General features: G+C 45.3%; 1 protein-coding gene across 1 annotated transcript in view; it reads right to left on the bottom strand.

Annotated features, from left to right (window-relative positions):
• Nucleotides 1-17389, bottom strand: part of COL4A2 (collagen type IV alpha 2 chain) — a 209806-nt gene that overhangs the window by 82020 nt on the left and 110397 nt on the right. Inside the window, exons 5-10 of the mRNA XM_035293939.3 lie at nucleotides 7316-7450; nucleotides 7187-7231; nucleotides 2846-2962; nucleotides 1510-1581; nucleotides 1031-1066; nucleotides 860-922 (exon numbers count right to left, since the gene is read on the bottom strand). Coding sequence (XP_035149830.2) covers nucleotides 860-922; nucleotides 1031-1066; nucleotides 1510-1581; nucleotides 2846-2962; nucleotides 7187-7231; nucleotides 7316-7450 — 468 coding nt within the window. The remainder of the gene's footprint in view (nucleotides 1-859; nucleotides 923-1030; nucleotides 1067-1509; nucleotides 1582-2845; nucleotides 2963-7186; nucleotides 7232-7315; nucleotides 7451-17389) is intronic.

Genomic DNA, 17389 nt, shown 5'->3' with positions numbered 1-17389 from the left:
GGAGTGGCCAGAGAGCCGCAGAAGCCTTAGCAAGTGCCTTTTTCTGCTCTTCCTTACTCGCAATAAACCCTCTAGGGCCATCTGATTAACGATGGCCAATACCTCACCTGCTGTGATGGGCATGGCCCAGGTGTGATACGCCTGCTAGCACTGGCATGGCTCGGGTATGCTATGCCAGCCAGCATGGGCGCGGCACAGGCAGACCCCATTTCCTCCTATGAACCTGTGGGACTTTGGTTTGCCCTGCTTAGGGATGATGGGCTCTTTGTCCCTGGGAAGGCATGAAGCAGGGGTGGAAGGGAGCCCTGCCAGGGCCAAGTCAAAACTTAACCGGAAGGGAGCATAATTTTAAGTCCTTATTTATTTATTTATTTACTTTTGAGACGGAGTTTCGCTCTTGTTACCCAGGCTGGAATGCGATAGGGCGATCTCGGCTCACCGCAACCTCCGCCTCCTGGGTTCAGGCAATTCTCCTGCCTCAGCCTCCTGAGTAGCTGGGATTACAGGCATGCGCCACCATGCCCGGCTCATTTTTTTGTATTTTTAGTAGAGATGGGGTTTCACCATATTGACCAGGATGGTCTCGATCTCTTGACCTCGTGATCCACCCGCCTCGGCCTCCCGAAGTGCTGGGATTACAGGCGTGAGCCACCGTGCCTGGCCCAATTTTAAGTCCTTATTCTTCAACCTTAACAGCAGCGGAATGCATGCAGGGAACAGTCTGCTTTGTCTTGATGTTCTCTGCTGTGCCTATAAGCATCATGGTTGTACTTAAGGCTCAAATCTGCATTCAGCCATTAATGAAGCGGCATCCACCTGATGACGGTCCCAGAGTGGGCACCTGTGTCCAGGTACTTACTGGTCTCCCTGGAGCTCCAACTGGACCCATCTGTCCCACAGGCCCAGGGCGGCCGGGAGGTCCCTGTGGATAGGCAGGGAGAGAATGTTTTTAAGACAGGCAAACTGTTACTTGGATTTCCAAAGCTCTGAAACTTTTGTTTGGAATATTGGCTAATACAAATACACCTACCTGGAAACCAACCAATCCAGGCTCTCCAGGTTCACCCTAAAGGAGAAGAAATCATTGTAAGAGTGATAGCTTTTAACGATCTTTAGATCTAGTTACCTTGTATTGCAGAGTTGGAATTAAGCATATCAAACAGATCAGCCCTATCAGGACTTAGTAATGCTGATTTACTAATGTTAATTTTTACTAATATTACTTTTTAGTAAAATTAATATTTACTAATTAAACTACAAATACCAATTTGGCTTGGAGTATTATGAATATGGGAAAGAGAAAAACACACAATTAAAAATCAGATTGAAAACATCCTGATAGGAACCAAGGTGACTTTTAAATTCACTGTGACTTGGGTTGTGCTGCCATTCTATGCATGCCTTCAGTACATTCATTCTTATAGGCAACGTTCACTTGGCAGTTAACTTTGTTAGCTGAGAATTTACCCTGGGTCCCTCCATGACCTCTCCCGTCCCTTGCAAACGTACCCGATATCTGTCGCGCTCCTCTTTAGGCAGTGCGTAAGGCTCACCTTTCTGCCCTTTTGGTCCTTGGGGCCCCTAATTAGCAGATATATTGTAAAAAGAAAAAACAAAAAGAAAGCCTTTAACATTCAGTGCAGCTGTTGGTAATCTGGACGACGGAACATGACTTCTGCAGCAAGGTCTACTCGTTCTTATGGTTGATGGGGTTATTCTGAACACCAACCCCATACTTAGCAGCAAGGGTGAGACCTTTAATTTCCTACTGACCCAACTGTATCTTTCCTCAGAGTTAAAATGGAAACACTTTAGAGTTTAAATTATTTTCAAAACCTAAATGAATGCTCTGTCAACCAACCCTCTAGTATGTCACTGTTATTTTTATTTCTGTTAATACTACTATGGGCTTTCTTTGGCATAAGTATACGAAACAGAGTAACACAAAACCTGTCTGCAGGATAGATACTGGGTCATCCTTTAAAATGCGAATTATGCCAGATATTAACAATAGGTATATACCTACATGCATGTGTAAATATCCTTCAATATCTACTGTAAGAATCACTTAAAGTTATAGATATGTTTCTTGATAATGAAATTGATGATAGAGAAGATGATATAGTTTACTGAAAAATTGAACCACATAAAAGAGAAACAGCCGAGGAGAGGGGAACTGGCAGGTGGAGGAGGAACTGAGCAGGAGAAACCCATCTGCTTCAGGTGAAAACGTGATGAAGGTGGTTAGTGACTGCTCTTCCCTCCCCACTTTAAAGCTTTTTTTTTTTTTTTTAATAAAAAGTCTCACCAAACAAAATTTTAGTATAACCCTGAATTTGCAAGATTTTCTTGGAAACGTGTTTTAGGATGTTTTACCAAGACCTTAAAAAATAAATGAGGCCACAAAGCAGAGATTATATAAAAGTTCTTCCACTAAAAAACAAAGCTCTGCATGGTATATGCTGCAGAATAACCGCACTCCCACGTCACAAACATTTCATCCTCTGATAAAGGTGCTGACTAACAGAGTTTTGTCAAGGTTTCTGTTTTTTAATTTTCGTTTTACGATTCCACTATTACTCATGAGAATTTGGGAGAAAGTGAGGTGACCCCAGGGAGCCTGTGAGAGTGAATAACATCAACCAAACTGATTATTTTCTACCTAACATTTAAAGAATATGAAAGGTGAAGTTACTTGAATCCAGAAATGTCACATCTCGGGTGTCAACAGGGAGTTACGCTTTCATCCTGGCCATAATGAGTGGGAGCCTCCCCCAGGTTATAAAGGCGGGGCTTAGCAGGGGTCTGCCTGTCCCTGGAGCACACGCGCTGTGGGGATACTCACGGGAGGCCCGGTGAACCCCTCCGAGCCGGGGGGACCCTGTGGACCTGAGTCTCCCTGGGTTCCGTTGCAGCCATCGTAGCCGGGCCTTCCCCTGGGCCCACCTTGCCCCGGGTGTCCCTGGGAAAGAGAGCGGTGAGTCAATCAGCCAGCCAGCAGCTTTCTAGTTGTCACGTAGCTGTGCAATAAAACAGTCTTAAATATTCTTATAAGCAATGTTCCCGGCGTGAATGCAAGGAAAAGACACCTCACAAGTGAACGAATAAATGAGTGACAGATTAAATAAGTGAAGGCATAAGGTACAGTTCTAAGCAGGGGAAAGGCTTTCAAAGCAAAGGTCTGCTTCCTGTCCGCTTTGGTAAGAAGCGCACCGTCCTGGGGTTTCCTCTGTCTTACTTCACCGAGTGACTGTCTGTTAGCAGGGACAAGTAAAAGTACATTTTAAAAATGCTAGGAAAGATTTTAGAAGCAGCGACCTCCTTCTCTGGGATAACAGGGAGGTCCTCATCATTTGCGCTCACCTGAGCTTTAGATGGTGCGTTTCGCAGACCCACATGCAAAGCAGAGCAGACACACCACAAAGTGAGTTCATCAATGGCCTTGCCGTATTTAAAAGAACTGACTGCCTCTTGTTTGCTTTCTTGGGAAACATGACCTTTTAGATCTTAAACACAAATATAAAGCATGTCAGGTTTTCTGAAGGGTCTGGGGGTGGGGAAAGGCAACCCTCCAAGTGTCTGCAATGATTAGAGGGATGCAGGGGAAATTTGTGGGCATCTTCATTGTGTTAATCTGGTTCCAGAGGGGCTGGCTTGCTAATCTATTTATGCCCTACATGGCCACAGCTGGTTTTGCTATTTCTTTAAACAATATTTAGATATATGCTTTGTTATTGTGTAGTTACTTTTAAACTTTAGTTTTCTTGATAATAAACCAAACATACATTCCAGAGTGATTTTTGAGGCCACTGGGATGTCTTTTACATTTATTCTGAGAAATATGGATAATTTCAAGATAAAGAAACAAATCCAGGCAGGCACAGTGGCTCACACCTGTAATCTCAGCACTTTGGGAAGCTGAGGCAGGCAGATCACTTGAAGTCAGGAGTTTGAGACCAGCCTAGCCAACATGGTGAAACCCTGTCTCTATTAAAAATGCAAAAATTAGCCAGACATGGTGGCACATGCCTGTAAGCCCAGCTATTCGGGAGGCTGAGCCATAAGAAATTGCCTGAGCACAGGAGGCGGAGGTTGCAGTGAGCCAAGATCGCATCCCTGCACTCCACTCAGGGCGACAGAATGAGAGTCTTTTTCAAACAACAAAAAAGCCACCAAAAAATCACCACACAACAAATCCTACATACAGTGCTCCATAACCTGAATGATATTAAGAAATACAATTAAAAATGGAACTTTTTTTTTTTTTTTTTTGAGATGGAGTTTCGCTCTTGCTACCCAGGCTGGAGTGCAATGGTGCGATCTCGGCTCACCACAACCTCCGCCTCCTGGGTTCAGGCAATTCTCCTGCCTCAGCCTCCCGAGTAGCTGGGATTACAGGCACGCGCCACCGTGCCCAGCTAATTTTTTGTATTTTTAGTAGAGACGGGGTTTCACCATGTTGACCAGGATGGTCTCCATCTCTTGACCTCGTAATCCACCCTCCTCGGCCTCCCAAAGAAATGGAACTTTTCTTTGCACAGCTCTTTACTTCAGATGTTCACAACCACTGGTTGGAAGTGGTGCCGGCAGATAAGCCATCCGACAGCCTTCAGCGAAACTCTCTGGTGAGCCAGAGGACTCCCCGTTGCAGGCAGTTTCTCAATCTGTTTGCAGAGCTGGCTCTCTGGTGGCTTTGAAATAAAGACATCAGGGGCCCTTGTACTTCAGCTTAAGAAAACGGCTCTCTACACGTTCTGCTCCAGATTTCTAGTATTCTGTGATGTTCTTCCTTAAATAAACTGTCATTTTGAAATTCTTCTCTATTATTTGTCAGCTCTCAGTCTTTCTTACTTGCTTAGAACTGATCTAAGTTATTTGAAATTGCATGTCAATCTTAGTTTGAAATTGTGCTTCAAAGAAAAATTTTAATTATACTGAGCTAAATATCTATTTCTGCTCATCATCAAATTAGATACATTGCTATCTAAGACCACTCTAAGATTTTACTACATATCGCTTTTTTTTTTTTTTTGAGACGGAGTTTCACTCTTGTTACTCAGGCTGGAGTGCAATGGCGCAATCTCGGCTCACCGCAACCTCCGCCTCCTGGGTTCAGGCAATTCTCCTGCCTCAGCCTCTTGAGTAGCTGGGATTACAGGCACGCACCACCATACCCAGCTAATTTTTTGTATTTTTAATAGAGACGGGGTTTCACCATGTTGACCAGGATGGTCTCAATCTCTTGACCTCATGATCCAGGCATGAGCCACCACGCCTGGCCGCATATAACTTTTTATATATAACTTCTAATCAGCTAAAACGATCCAGGTCCCTCAAACGCTACATTCATTAATGGATTACTTATGCGGGGTGACATTATGTTAACCTAATTTGTAGGATCAGAGTTCTGCAGTTAAAAGAGACTGGATCCTTCAAGCAGCACCAAGGTTCCATAGAAAATAGAAAATTGTTCTCATGATCAGGCATAGTGGGTCACACCTGTAATCCCAGCACTTTGGGAGGCTGAAGTGGGCCGATCACGAGGTCAGGAGTTCGAGACCAGCCTGACCAACATGGTGAAACCCTGTTTCTATTAAAAATACAAAAACTTGCCAGGCATGGTGGTGTGTGCCTGTAATCCAAGCTATTCAGGAGGCTGAGGCAGGAGAATCGCTTGAACCCAGGAGGTGGAGGTTACAGTGAGCGGAGATATCATGTCATGCACTCCAGTCTCAGCTTTACTCCATCTCAAAAAAGAAAAAAAGAAAGAAAGAAAGAAAGAAAGAAAATGGTCCTCACTTGCTCACCACAATCATTCCTCCAAATCACAGTTACTTCCTCCCTAGTTTGTGAGACACTCGCCTCTGATATTGAGTGAGTATAAAGGGAAAACACGAAGGAAACCTGGTACAGGTGAGTTGCAATTGCTTTCCATAATGCCACTCCATTTTAACTCAGATTCCAGCCAGAGACAGACTGAAAGACATTCCAAAGAGTTCAAAAGAGTAGTTTTAAAATGGGTGATTAGCTTCAGGCCATTAGTATGAAAATAGTTTGCTAATCTGTTTAATCTTTGGAATGTGCAGATTCTTATTTCTGTCCACTTCTCAAGATTCTGGCTGATGTGAATGTGATTTCCTTACTTGTTCAGGGCTGTGTGGTGAGCCCAAGTGTGTGTCTGAGCCCACCATTCAGGTGACCCTGAGATCACTGGCCTGCAGCTCTTGTCCTGGCAAATGTGGCTTGCTTTCTTTTGCTCTGACTGTCTCCTTCTGCTCTGCAGAGGTCTCCTCGGCTGTGGGAATGAAGATCTGATGGAAACGCAGGACTCTGGGACTACCCGCCACTCGCTCATTCCCTGTTGTCTTCGGCAAGGCATGGCCTTACTCTGGCAGCCTGGGATCAGGGTCTCTCTCCCTGTGTGTGTACGTGTGTGGTGATACCAATCTGCCGCTGCAGGGCACGGGCACACACATCTGTGTATATGTGTGAGGCCTGTGAAGCAGATGTCTCAGAACCACAGCAGTAGCCGGATGGGAGGCGAGTCAGAACGTGTGATAAACACATTGATCCCTGAGGTCAGGTCTGGCCAGGAAGCCAACCCTGGGAAATCTGCTCATGGGTCCCTGTGAAGAAGGCTATGAGTCAGGCTGTTTTGTTTATTTTTTTATGCCACAAGAAGTAAAGTAAACTAGGTTACAAAAACACATTTTATTGCATTTTGAGATTTTTCTCATGAACAAACCATGCCTTTTCTTTTTCTTGTTTTATGTGTGGTTACTCTAAAGACCTTAAGAGTCTGCACAGATGCTCAGCAGGGCTCCATGCTGCCCATGCTCTTGGCTGACGTACTTCCTACACGGGCTGCTCTACCTTTCAAGCGCGATAGCCAGACTGGCTCCTCAGGGCGTGTATCCGAAGAGCACTCTAGCTTTCTATTACCAAACAACGTGCAGTTTAGCAAAGTGGCCTCGATTCTGAAGCCAAGTCTATAAGGACGTTTACAAAGCAGACAATCTGTTTAATGTCTGACTGAATTCCGCAGGGAGAATGCACACATATACCCCGACGTGTTTCATGTCGTAAACAGAAAAGGAGGTCTCATTCAAAATGTTTCTTTAAGTCACAAATGTATTGCCTCGAATGCACGCAATGTTTTAAAATTCTAATCTTCCATAAAACTTACAGGAATTCCATCGGCACCAGGGAATCCAGAAACGCCTCTTGCTCCCTGTGAAGGAGGAGAACAAAATTAAGCAAGGCTGAGATACCCACCGCCCTCGTGAGGCCCGGGGAACACCACAGCCGTGCCTACCACGTCTCCCTTGGGTCCTGTGATTCCGGGGGCTCCTCTTTCACCCTTGTCTCCTTTGCGGCCCTGCAGTCCCGGGAATCCTTGCAGTCCTGGTGGCCCAGTGTACCCCTGGGGGCCCACTGGCCCAGGCTGACCCTGTGGGAACAGCATAGGTTCAATTTCCTCAATTAACCACAATCAATACTCATGATCGGTTATGGTTACTTTCAAAATGACATTTTTTGTTTTTAATAATCTGCAGGGAACGGTATATGTGAACCACCCTCTACTGCCACGATAGCTAAAGAAAGAAGCCATAGGGTTTAAGAAGAAAAAACACAAAATGTTAGAAAAACATTATCCTAAATTACGATCTCATTGTGAAATGATAATACCGCGTTGGGATGAAAGAATGAACTTACTTGGCTTCTTTTAAGGTCTTTTTGGATAAAAAAATTTTCAAATGAATTTCTACAATTTTATCTCTATTTTCCTCAATATAAGGCATACAGTAGGTGTGGAAATGTATATTGCATTCAGATATCAAAATGACCCTCAGACGTTTAAGTGGTTAATCTTTTGTTTACACAGAGAGAAAATAAAGAGTTTCTGAAACATATAAAAATGTTTGTCCATACAAATTAGGATGGTTATTATTTTTTAAAAAAACAAATTACAAGTGTTGGTGAGGATGTGGAGAAACCAGAACCTCTGTGTGCTGCTGGTGGGAAGGAGAAATGGTGCAGCTGCTTTGGAAAACACTCCGGCGGCTCCTTAACAAATGAACAAAGGGAGTTACTACAGGATCCCTGGAGTCTGCTTGGGGGTGTATAGAAAGCAGGGGCTCGCACTAGTGCACTTACACCCACACGGCAGCATGAGTCACAACAGCCACAAGGTGGAAACCTCGTGAGTGTCCCACAACGGATGGAAACCCACACAATGGAAAAGTACTCAGCCTTTAAAGAGGAAGGAAGGGGTCACCTAGGCCTGACACAGACAAACCTTGAGGACTCTGTGCTGAGTGAAAGGAGCCAGTCACCAAAGCACAAATCCTGTGAGTCCCTTTCTGTGTGGTCCCTAGTATAGGCAAAGCCCTGGAGACAGTGGTAGAATGAGGCTGCCAGGGGCTGGGTGGGGAAGGGCAGGGGGAATCGGTGTTTCATGAGCACAGAGCTTCGGTGTGGGAAGATGAGAAAGTTCTGGAGATGGATGATGGTGAAGGTCACCCAACAACGCGAAAGAACGTAACGCCTCCATGGAAGTGAACGCGGCAGTGTGACCCACACGGTGACTTTGAGGTTCTGTTTATCTGACTTTATTAGCACCCTGGAACTCAATACAATAAAACAACCCATCACCTAGGTGTTAAGCCCAGCGTGTACTGGCTGTGTGTCCCGATGCTCTCCCTCCCCCGCCACCTCCCACAGGCCCGGGACGCGTTGTTCCCCTCCCTGTGTCCGTGCGTTCACTGTTCAGCTCCCACTTATAACTGAGAACACATGCAAACTTTTACTATAACAAAATTTTACCATTTTACATTAGAAAAATTAAAAATAAATTTGCCACAATAAAAACGTTTTAAAAATGAGAAAGAAGGGGAAGGGGAGTTCTGTCTCTCCTACGATGGAACTAACGACAGTATTATAGTTACATTTTGATATTTCACGGGTTAGCCCAAACTTAAGAAAATGTGCGTCGATTCCTCTTGAGACGAATGAGTCTGCGGTTGATTCATCTCACAGCACCTTTACCTGCCAAGCCTCATTTGCTGTGAAATGTCAAATTCCTGCCTCGCCTTGAGACCGAGGGGGCTTGGGCCATTTTTCTGGTTTTCTCTTCTCTCACCTCCAGGTAACTTTTCCTATGTAACTGTTCAGCTGGGAAGTATGTCTGTCTTCACGGGGTGTCCCTACTGCTGTTCTCGGCAATCCACGCAGTTGATGTGAAATGAGGAACTTAAAAACGCAGCTGGGGCGGTGTTAATGTCATCAAGGCATTAGCATGGAGAGGTGTGGGGAGATCTCACCTCCAAATTCATTTCTCTTCCTGTCCGGCAATGCCTTGAGATGTTAGACCCCAGACATCAGGGGAACTGGTTAAGATGATTTTTTGGGGTGGAAGCTAGCCACGCGGGTTAAGGCTGCGGATGGAAGACGGTGTATCCCGAAGCTTGGGACACCTGTCCCCTCAAACCAAGGGGAGCTGGGAAAGCTCCCTCAGGGCTCCCTGAGCTGGACTGAAGTCAGAGTTTCAAAGATGGTAGGTTCTCCTCTGCCCTCCACAAGCCCCAGAGGGGTCCTGTCAATGCCACCTCAGTACTCACTCGGGCAGCCTGATCTCAGGCCTCCTAAGTCGTGGTGAAGCCCATGCACTCAAGGTCTTTAAAGAACATCATCCAGTGGAGGCTACTGCATCGTTTCTGCCTCGGCGAGGAGGCTTATGGAAGGTGGATGGCCCTGGCCCTGGCCGCACGATGTCCCAGGCTCACTCCATCTTCAATGCTTAGTGGTTCATTATGTGACATTTGTTGTACATTGGGGAACAAAACATGTTTTGATTCTGACTTTTGTGGACCTTTCCCAGTGGTGCTCAGTTTTGTTTAGCTTGTGGCTATGCTAGACTATAAGATTATGTACCATGTAACCCTAACTCCCCTCACCATGCTGAGGCCTGTGGTCTGTGAGTGTCTGCAGACCGTCTTCTAGGGGATGAAATGCTTCTTATCAGGATTGTCACTCTCATTGCCCACAAACTACATATCCAGTGGGATTATTATTATTTTTTAGCCAAGCAAACAAGCAGCAGTGACCAGTGGGATTGTTTCATAGAGCCAGCTCAAAGGGAACATCTGCTACTAACCAGAATGGAAATATGCACGTCTAGATGATAAAAAAGCACACTCTTACCTTCATTCCTTAACCCTTCCTCAATTCCCTTTGATGGGGAAAGTGGCTAACCACATCATGTACTCATTTTCCTCCTTGTCAGTAAACTCCTTTCTCATCTTTATTTCTTGGTTAGGGAGTCTGACTTTGGAATAAAAAACTCTAGTCTTCCCTCTTTTGGAGTAAGCTGTAACCTTTTTATTGAAGTCAAACTCAGGTAACATAAAGCTAACATTTGAAAGGATACAACTCTGGCGGGTAGTACATTCGCCATGCTGGGCATCCACCACCTCTGTCTAGTTCCAAAGCATGTTCCTTACCCCGGAAGTCCCAGACCCCGTCAGCAATCACTCCCCATTCTCTTTCTCCCAGAGCCTGGTGAGCGCCGATCTGCTTTCTGCCTCTACAGATTTACTGATAAATGGAATCATAGGATGCGTGGCCTCTTGTGTGTGGCCTCTTGTCAGTGATCATGTTTTTGGGGTTCATTCACACTGTAGCATGCATCGTTACCTCATTCACTGATGGCTACATAATATTCCCCCGTGTGGACAGACCACAGTGGGTTCATTCATTTGTTCTGGACATCTGGGGTGTCTCTACTCTTGGGTACCGTGGATAGCGCTGCTGTGAACATGTGTGTCTGATTGACTACTTGAGTCTCTGTTCTGAATTCTTTTGCGTGGAGCAAAATTGCTACATAGTGCTGCTATAAATACGTGTGCGGGAGTATCACATGTTTGAGGCTTGGCTAAATCTCTTTTTCCACATTGCCAGCACCCTTTTACATGCCCACCGGCAATGCACACAGGTTCCAATTCCTCTGTATCCTCACCAGTACTTGTGATTTTCCATTTTTTTGGCTATAGCCATTCTAGTGGGTGTCAAGATGGCGTCACTTCGAAACAGCCCATCCTGACCTTCTGATGAGATGGAACATTTCACAGTATTCCATCCAGCTTCCCCACTGAGGGAGGGCCAGGAAGAACATGAGCAGAATGTGAGTTAGACCTTCGTCCTCCCAGATGGAGCCCTCACCTCTGTGTACAATGTCATTCCTGCATTGCTGGGACTAAATGCCTGAGGAGGCCACACTTTGGTCATCAGGATGGAGATTTTCCCCAGGATTTCCTGCCCACTAAGGAAGTGTGGTGCATCTATAAAGAGCAGCTGGGAGGACCAGGTACATGCCAAGGGTTTTCCTTTGCGCTAATCACCATCCTTATCAACTTCCATCCTCAGTCAGAAAGTCGCGATGGGAAAAGTTATTTTCATCTCTTTCTTTCCTTTTGTGATGTGACATTAAAAATAAAAATTACCCTCAGAAAGTGAAGAGTCTAGTTTAAATGTCTTTGTACCAACCTTAAAAGCTTCTAAATTTCTACAGCTCCTAATATTCCTCCAACGTCCTTGAGAAATCCACAAAGTACTTCTCAGAAGCCACTCCTGTGGACAGGAGTGGTAACGTCACGTCCCCTGACCCCTGCTCGGCTCTCACCACCAGACCATCCAGTGAGTACAGAGGTACTACCCAGGAATCAGGATAATGAACAGCATTGACTAACTCTATCTTTTCAGATGATGTGTTGTTACAAGTTTTAAACATAGTTTCTCTCATTTTGTCCCCACAACAACTCCATGCAGTGACACGAACTCCTGTGGAGAGGAGACAGAACCGGGGCTTGGATGGGACCAATGTGAGGGCTGACCGTGGTACCCTCAGCTGTGGGGAGCTGGCTGGCTCCACCAGGCTCTTGCTGCTCCAGGGAGGTCTATGCCAGCATCACCCAGAAGCTTGCTATGAATGCAGAGTTTCAGGCCTGGCCCCAGAACTCCCAAGTCTGCTGTTGAACTGATCCCCAGGAGACTCCTTGGTATATTAAAGTTTGAGAACCAGTGTGTGAGACCACCCTAACCCCCATCCTGGCATTCTTAAGGGAAGAGATAAGTGACTTTCAGTAAGAAAAACCTCTTAAACATGGGGTTGGAGCTCAGGAGGAAGGTCATGCAGAGAAACATAGGGTACTGATGCTGGTTAAACATGGTTTTGAATCAAACCAGTCTTGGCCTTGTGCTTCAGTGATATCTGTAAGACAGAATACATTTTGACTGTCGTGAGGATGTGGGGGTTGCACATTGCTTTTCCCTGTCTGAAGTCATGGCTGGAGCACGCATGGGGCATCCGGGTCAGTTCTGGAAGCTGCGTTCTGAAAAGGCAGATGCAATGAGTCCAGACTTGAACCCGCATTGTTCGGATACCACAGCTGTGGAGAGAATGCGCTCAGGGTCCTGACACGCGAAGCTTTCATGAACTGGGGAATTTCACTTCCGAGAAAAGAGGCGAAATCTTATCAGATATGGGCACACGCAGTGTACTGTACAGCTTCAGACTTAAACAAAGGTGCACAGATGGAGGATTAATCAGGGTCTCACATCACACAACCCTGTGGCTTCCATTCATTGTTCATTAACCTTAAACTATTCCTTGGGTAAGGGAGTAGAAAGAGTTTCATTTATCAAAGAGGATAAAAAAATGTTTCCTTGGATAAAAACTGCTTGACTACACATCAGGATTTTTAATCTACAGTAGTACAGTATTTTACTGGTACAATAAGAATGAGCTTTTCATGACTTACCAGCTGAAATCTGAATAGTAGGAAATCCCTTCTCCTTCCTAAACGGACTCTTCCTGTCTCACCTTTTATGGGCACCGGCGCCCGGCAGACGCCCGTATCCTCTCTGTTCCCCACGGCGGACCCTCCCTCCCTTCCGCAATGTATTCAGACCTTCAAGGCCTGTCCAAGGCTGCAATTCCTGGTGATTCTCCAGGGATTCCAACCTAAGTCCTACTTAATTTCTGTGAGCTCTTTGCCACACATTTGAGATATGTAAAATGTCCCCAAGGGCAGAAGAGACCACTTTTTAGGTTCTAGAAAAATAATTCTGCCAGCCAAAATTTAGAAATATTCATTGTTCTTAAGGATGATCAGTTAGCATTTCTGAGCAATTTTTAGAGGACTCTGGCAAGATGAAATTAGTGGCAGGTTCCAAGGGAACAATAATGTGAAGGTTAGAATTTGTGCAGTATACGACACAGACAACTGTCAGCAGCCGATTCCACGCAACAGAGAGCTGAGGTTAAATCTGACACCTTCTATCTCGATCTTCTTATTTAGCATATAAAACATCTGTCCCACCCCTGGGTACTATTCTTTATTAAGAATTTCAGTTATATGAGGTAGAATTACACGGACCCTTAGAATTTCTGCCCTCCAAAATTATTTGATGTAGACTGTAGTACCAGTGTGAATACAGAGTAAGTAACATCCACATGTAAAGAATCACACCTTCACCTTTATGTCACTCGATATACAGACATTTACTCAAAATGGACCTAAATGTAAGAGCTAAGTCTGTATCACTTCTAGAAGGAAACGAGGGGAAAATGTTTGTGACTTTGGATTAGGCAATGATTTCTTAGATAAAACACAAAGGGCCGGGCACGGTGGCTCAAGCCTGTAATCCCAGCACTTTGGGAGGCCGAGGCGGGTGGATCACAAGGTCAACAGATCGAGACCATCCTGGTCAACATGGTGAAACCCCATCTCTACTAAAAATACAAAAAATTAGCTGGGCATGGTGGCGCCTGCCTGTAATCCCAGCTGCTCAGGAGGCTGAGGCAGGAGAATTGCCTGAACCCAGGAGGTGGAGGTTGCGGTGAGCCGAGATCGCGCCATTTTACTGCAGCCTGGGTAACAAGAGCGAAACTCCGTCTCAAAAAAAAAAAAAAAAAAAAGAAAAAGATAAAACACAAAAATCTCAACCTATAGAAGAAAAAGTTGGGTAGAATTAACAAAGTTTGATAGTCAAATATACTGTTAAAAAGGCCGGGGACAGACTGGGAGGCATATTTGCAAAACACACATCTGACAAACAACCATTATCCAGAACATCTAAATAACTCTCAAAACTCAATAATAAGGGAATGAGCAACCCAACTGCAAAATGTGGCAAAAGATTTTTGAGCAGACACTTCACCAAAGAAGTTGTACACATTAAAAGATACTAAATATCACTGGTCATTAGGAAAAAACAAATTAAATCCACAGAAGATGTAGCTGTGATGGACTACAATGGCGAATACACACAGCGAAAGGTGGTCACGCCTGGAACTGGCAAGGCCGGCACCTTCAATCCCATTGGCTGCGCAGGAATGCAGAAGGACGCAGCCTCTGGGGAAGACAGCTTGGCAGTTCCTTCTAAAGTTCAACATCCACCCACCACGGGACCCAGCAATTCCTCTCCTAGGTATACCCCCTAGGGAAACGAAGGCATATGTCCACACCGAGACCTATATGACAATGTCCATCCTGGTTTTATTAAATTAGCTAATGACAGGGATTGCTATTCAGCAATAAAAAAGGAACACAGTGCCCGACGTGTACAGCAGTATGGCTGTATCTCAAAGGCATTGGGCTCTATGAAGGAAGCCAGACGCAAAACGCAACTTACAGTCTATTTTTATGACATTCTAGAAAAGGCAAAAGTAAAGACGCAAAACAGATGAGTGGCTGCCAGTGCTGGAGTGGAGGGAGGGAATTAGCTGAGAGGGTACAAGGAAGGGTTCTGGGGGAACGGACCTGCGCTAGAGCACGATTCTGGCAGTTCTATGGCTGCATACATTTGTCAGTATTCAATGACTTGTATGTCAATTATGCCTCAATAACCTGGACCTAAAAACAAACAACAAAAGAGGAGCTGAGTGAAGGCAAAGATGAAGAAGACACGCCCTGATGTCACAGGCATGTTGCCCGGGCGACTGAGAGTATGTCCCCTCCAGGTATTCCTGCAAGGGAACTTACACGACAGAGAGCATTTAGAAAAGGAAGGACAGTGTATGCCTTTAAAGTGACATTCTGGTCTGTCCGAGGGTGATACTGACAGAAATTTGGAGAACTGTCTGGGGCGCAGCCCACAGGGCGGCAGAACGGAAAGTGGGTTGGGACTGAATGACATTCAGGCGTGAAGTTGAAGCTGGGGAAGCCACTGGTTTCTGTTATGCTTTATCTCCATAAAAAGTTCTTCAAAACCCAGAAGGTATCACCTAGAATTTTAAGATGCTATTACAGTTTTGCCCAAAATGATCTGACTGGAGTAGATGCACATTTTACAGCAGAGAACAAGTGGATCATCTCCTATTCGCCACCCACAGCATCAGTGAGTCTGAAAACCCCTGCTCCTTATTCTAAAAATAGGCAGCACATGGGTGGTTGCGCTCAATGGCTTTTAGCCCAAACTTTTTATAGTCTGGATATGATTTTGCCTGGCATGTGTTGGAAAAGTTTATTTTCTGGAAAAGCCTTTTATTACCTCTGTGCTTTTAGCAATAAATACATTTCATTTGCCTGAATGTGAATCATTGTGTAATAGACTGACGTGATTTCCTAAGCCTGCTTGTCCTCTAAGAAGGCTTGGAGTCTGATTATGGATGAGTTCAGGGCCTTGGGAGTCCAGACTGCACCTGTGGAAGGGGCCAGGAGGAAGCAGATTCTGGAGTCAGAGGCAGCATGGCTGTCAGACCTTGAATGGATATGAAACGCCCTTTTTGGTTGAGCACCACTGACATGCAATATATCAATACCCAAAGCATCACCGTCACGCAGCCTGGAAGTCATGAAGAGGTAACGGACGCTGAGGTGGTGGCCTCTACTAACACGGTTAGAGTGACAATTAGCATAGGAGCCCACTACTGAGCTACCAGAATCTCACCATGGCTGGTAATTAAAAGCGTTAGTTGTCTATACTCATGACCTGACTCGCAGGTTACTCATTTTCATGTGCCAACTGCACGTGCCAATGTTTTTCCTGATATTCTTAGATCATCTTTGCACCCAAGAGCATGGCATGACTCATGGCTGAGAAGCTGTGCTCCCACTGAGCCACGGGACTGTCATTACCCATGGGCCTCTGCAGGTCACAAGCGGCTAACAGCCCTGCAGAGTTTGCCCCAGGTGGAGGCAGTGAAAGACGTGTGGGCAGCCTCCCAAAGGCTGGCTCCCCGTGAGGTTAGCAAGCAGGCCGCCCGTCTTCCAGGGTGCCTTCTCCCTGTCTGTGGTATAGCCCAGGGACGGGACCGAGAGTTATATCTGTTTTGCACTTAGAACAGCAGTCTATACATATGAGAGAAAAATATTCTTGAAGTTAGCATTATATTGAGTTGGTTCTATGAAAAAGCAAACACCACATCGGCCAACTAAGAAGAAAGGGTGGGGTGGTGGGCGTGGGGAGGGGACTTGAACTGGCTGGGACACACCGCTTTTTCCCTTTTATCTTGATTTGAAATGTTCCTGAATAGGACATGCTTTGAACTGAGCTCTGCCTGTTCTGTTGTTAGAAAATGCCTGATAACCGTTGTCCCCCTCCTTCTCCTCTGGCTACTGCCTACTTATCTGTGACTTTATTTTGACTTAGTGTTCTTACTCCTTTAAAAGATATTTTATCTTTTCATTTACATACAATAAAATTCATTTTTTTTTGGTGGCTTATCTGGTGTGTCATTAACAAATGCTGAGTATCGGCAAGAGACAGAAGAGCTCTGTGTCACCCCACATTCTGGGTATGGCCCCTTCGCTGTCAAATGCTCCTTTCTCCAAACCTCCTCTCCTCCTGTTTCTCCCTCCCAGGAATTTGCCTTTTCCAGACACTCACAGAAATGGAACCATACAGTGTGGAGTCTTGAGCCTGGCTCCTTTCACTTAGCACAATGCATGTGAGGTTCACCCAGTATGTTGCTGTTACATAAAGACAGGGGAAAAGATAATTTACCAAAAAAATTCTACCGCACGGACACTAAAGAGAAACACGGCTCCGAAGTTCTTACCTGGAGTACGGATTCATTTTATGTTGGATAAAAGAATATTCCCTTCTCATACATTATGATACAAAAACAACCTCTGTCCTCCTTCATATACCAGCATGAGCCTCATTCCCTGGAAGAGTCTTAGAGACAGTGATAGCCATTTGAAATCAGACCAATATCATATCACTTTTCACATTCTCATCTCTGCTCTTTCGCCGTTGGCAACTGATTACTTTTCCAAAGGCTTCATAAAATACCGGACTTGGAAGTGACCTCAGAGAGCATCTGGGGTGCCTGAGAGAGGTTGGGGGTCAGCAGTGTGAGAGTCACCTGGGGGCTCATTAGCAA

The sequence above is a fragment of the Callithrix jacchus genome, chromosome 1 (assembly GCF_049354715.1).
Source record: "Callithrix jacchus isolate 240 chromosome 1, calJac240_pri, whole genome shotgun sequence".
In the NCBI taxonomy this organism is placed as follows: Eukaryota; Metazoa; Chordata; class Mammalia; order Primates; family Cebidae; genus Callithrix; species Callithrix jacchus.
The sequence above is the reverse complement of the archived record's forward strand: the minus strand, read 5'-3'. Positions and strand labels throughout refer to the sequence as shown.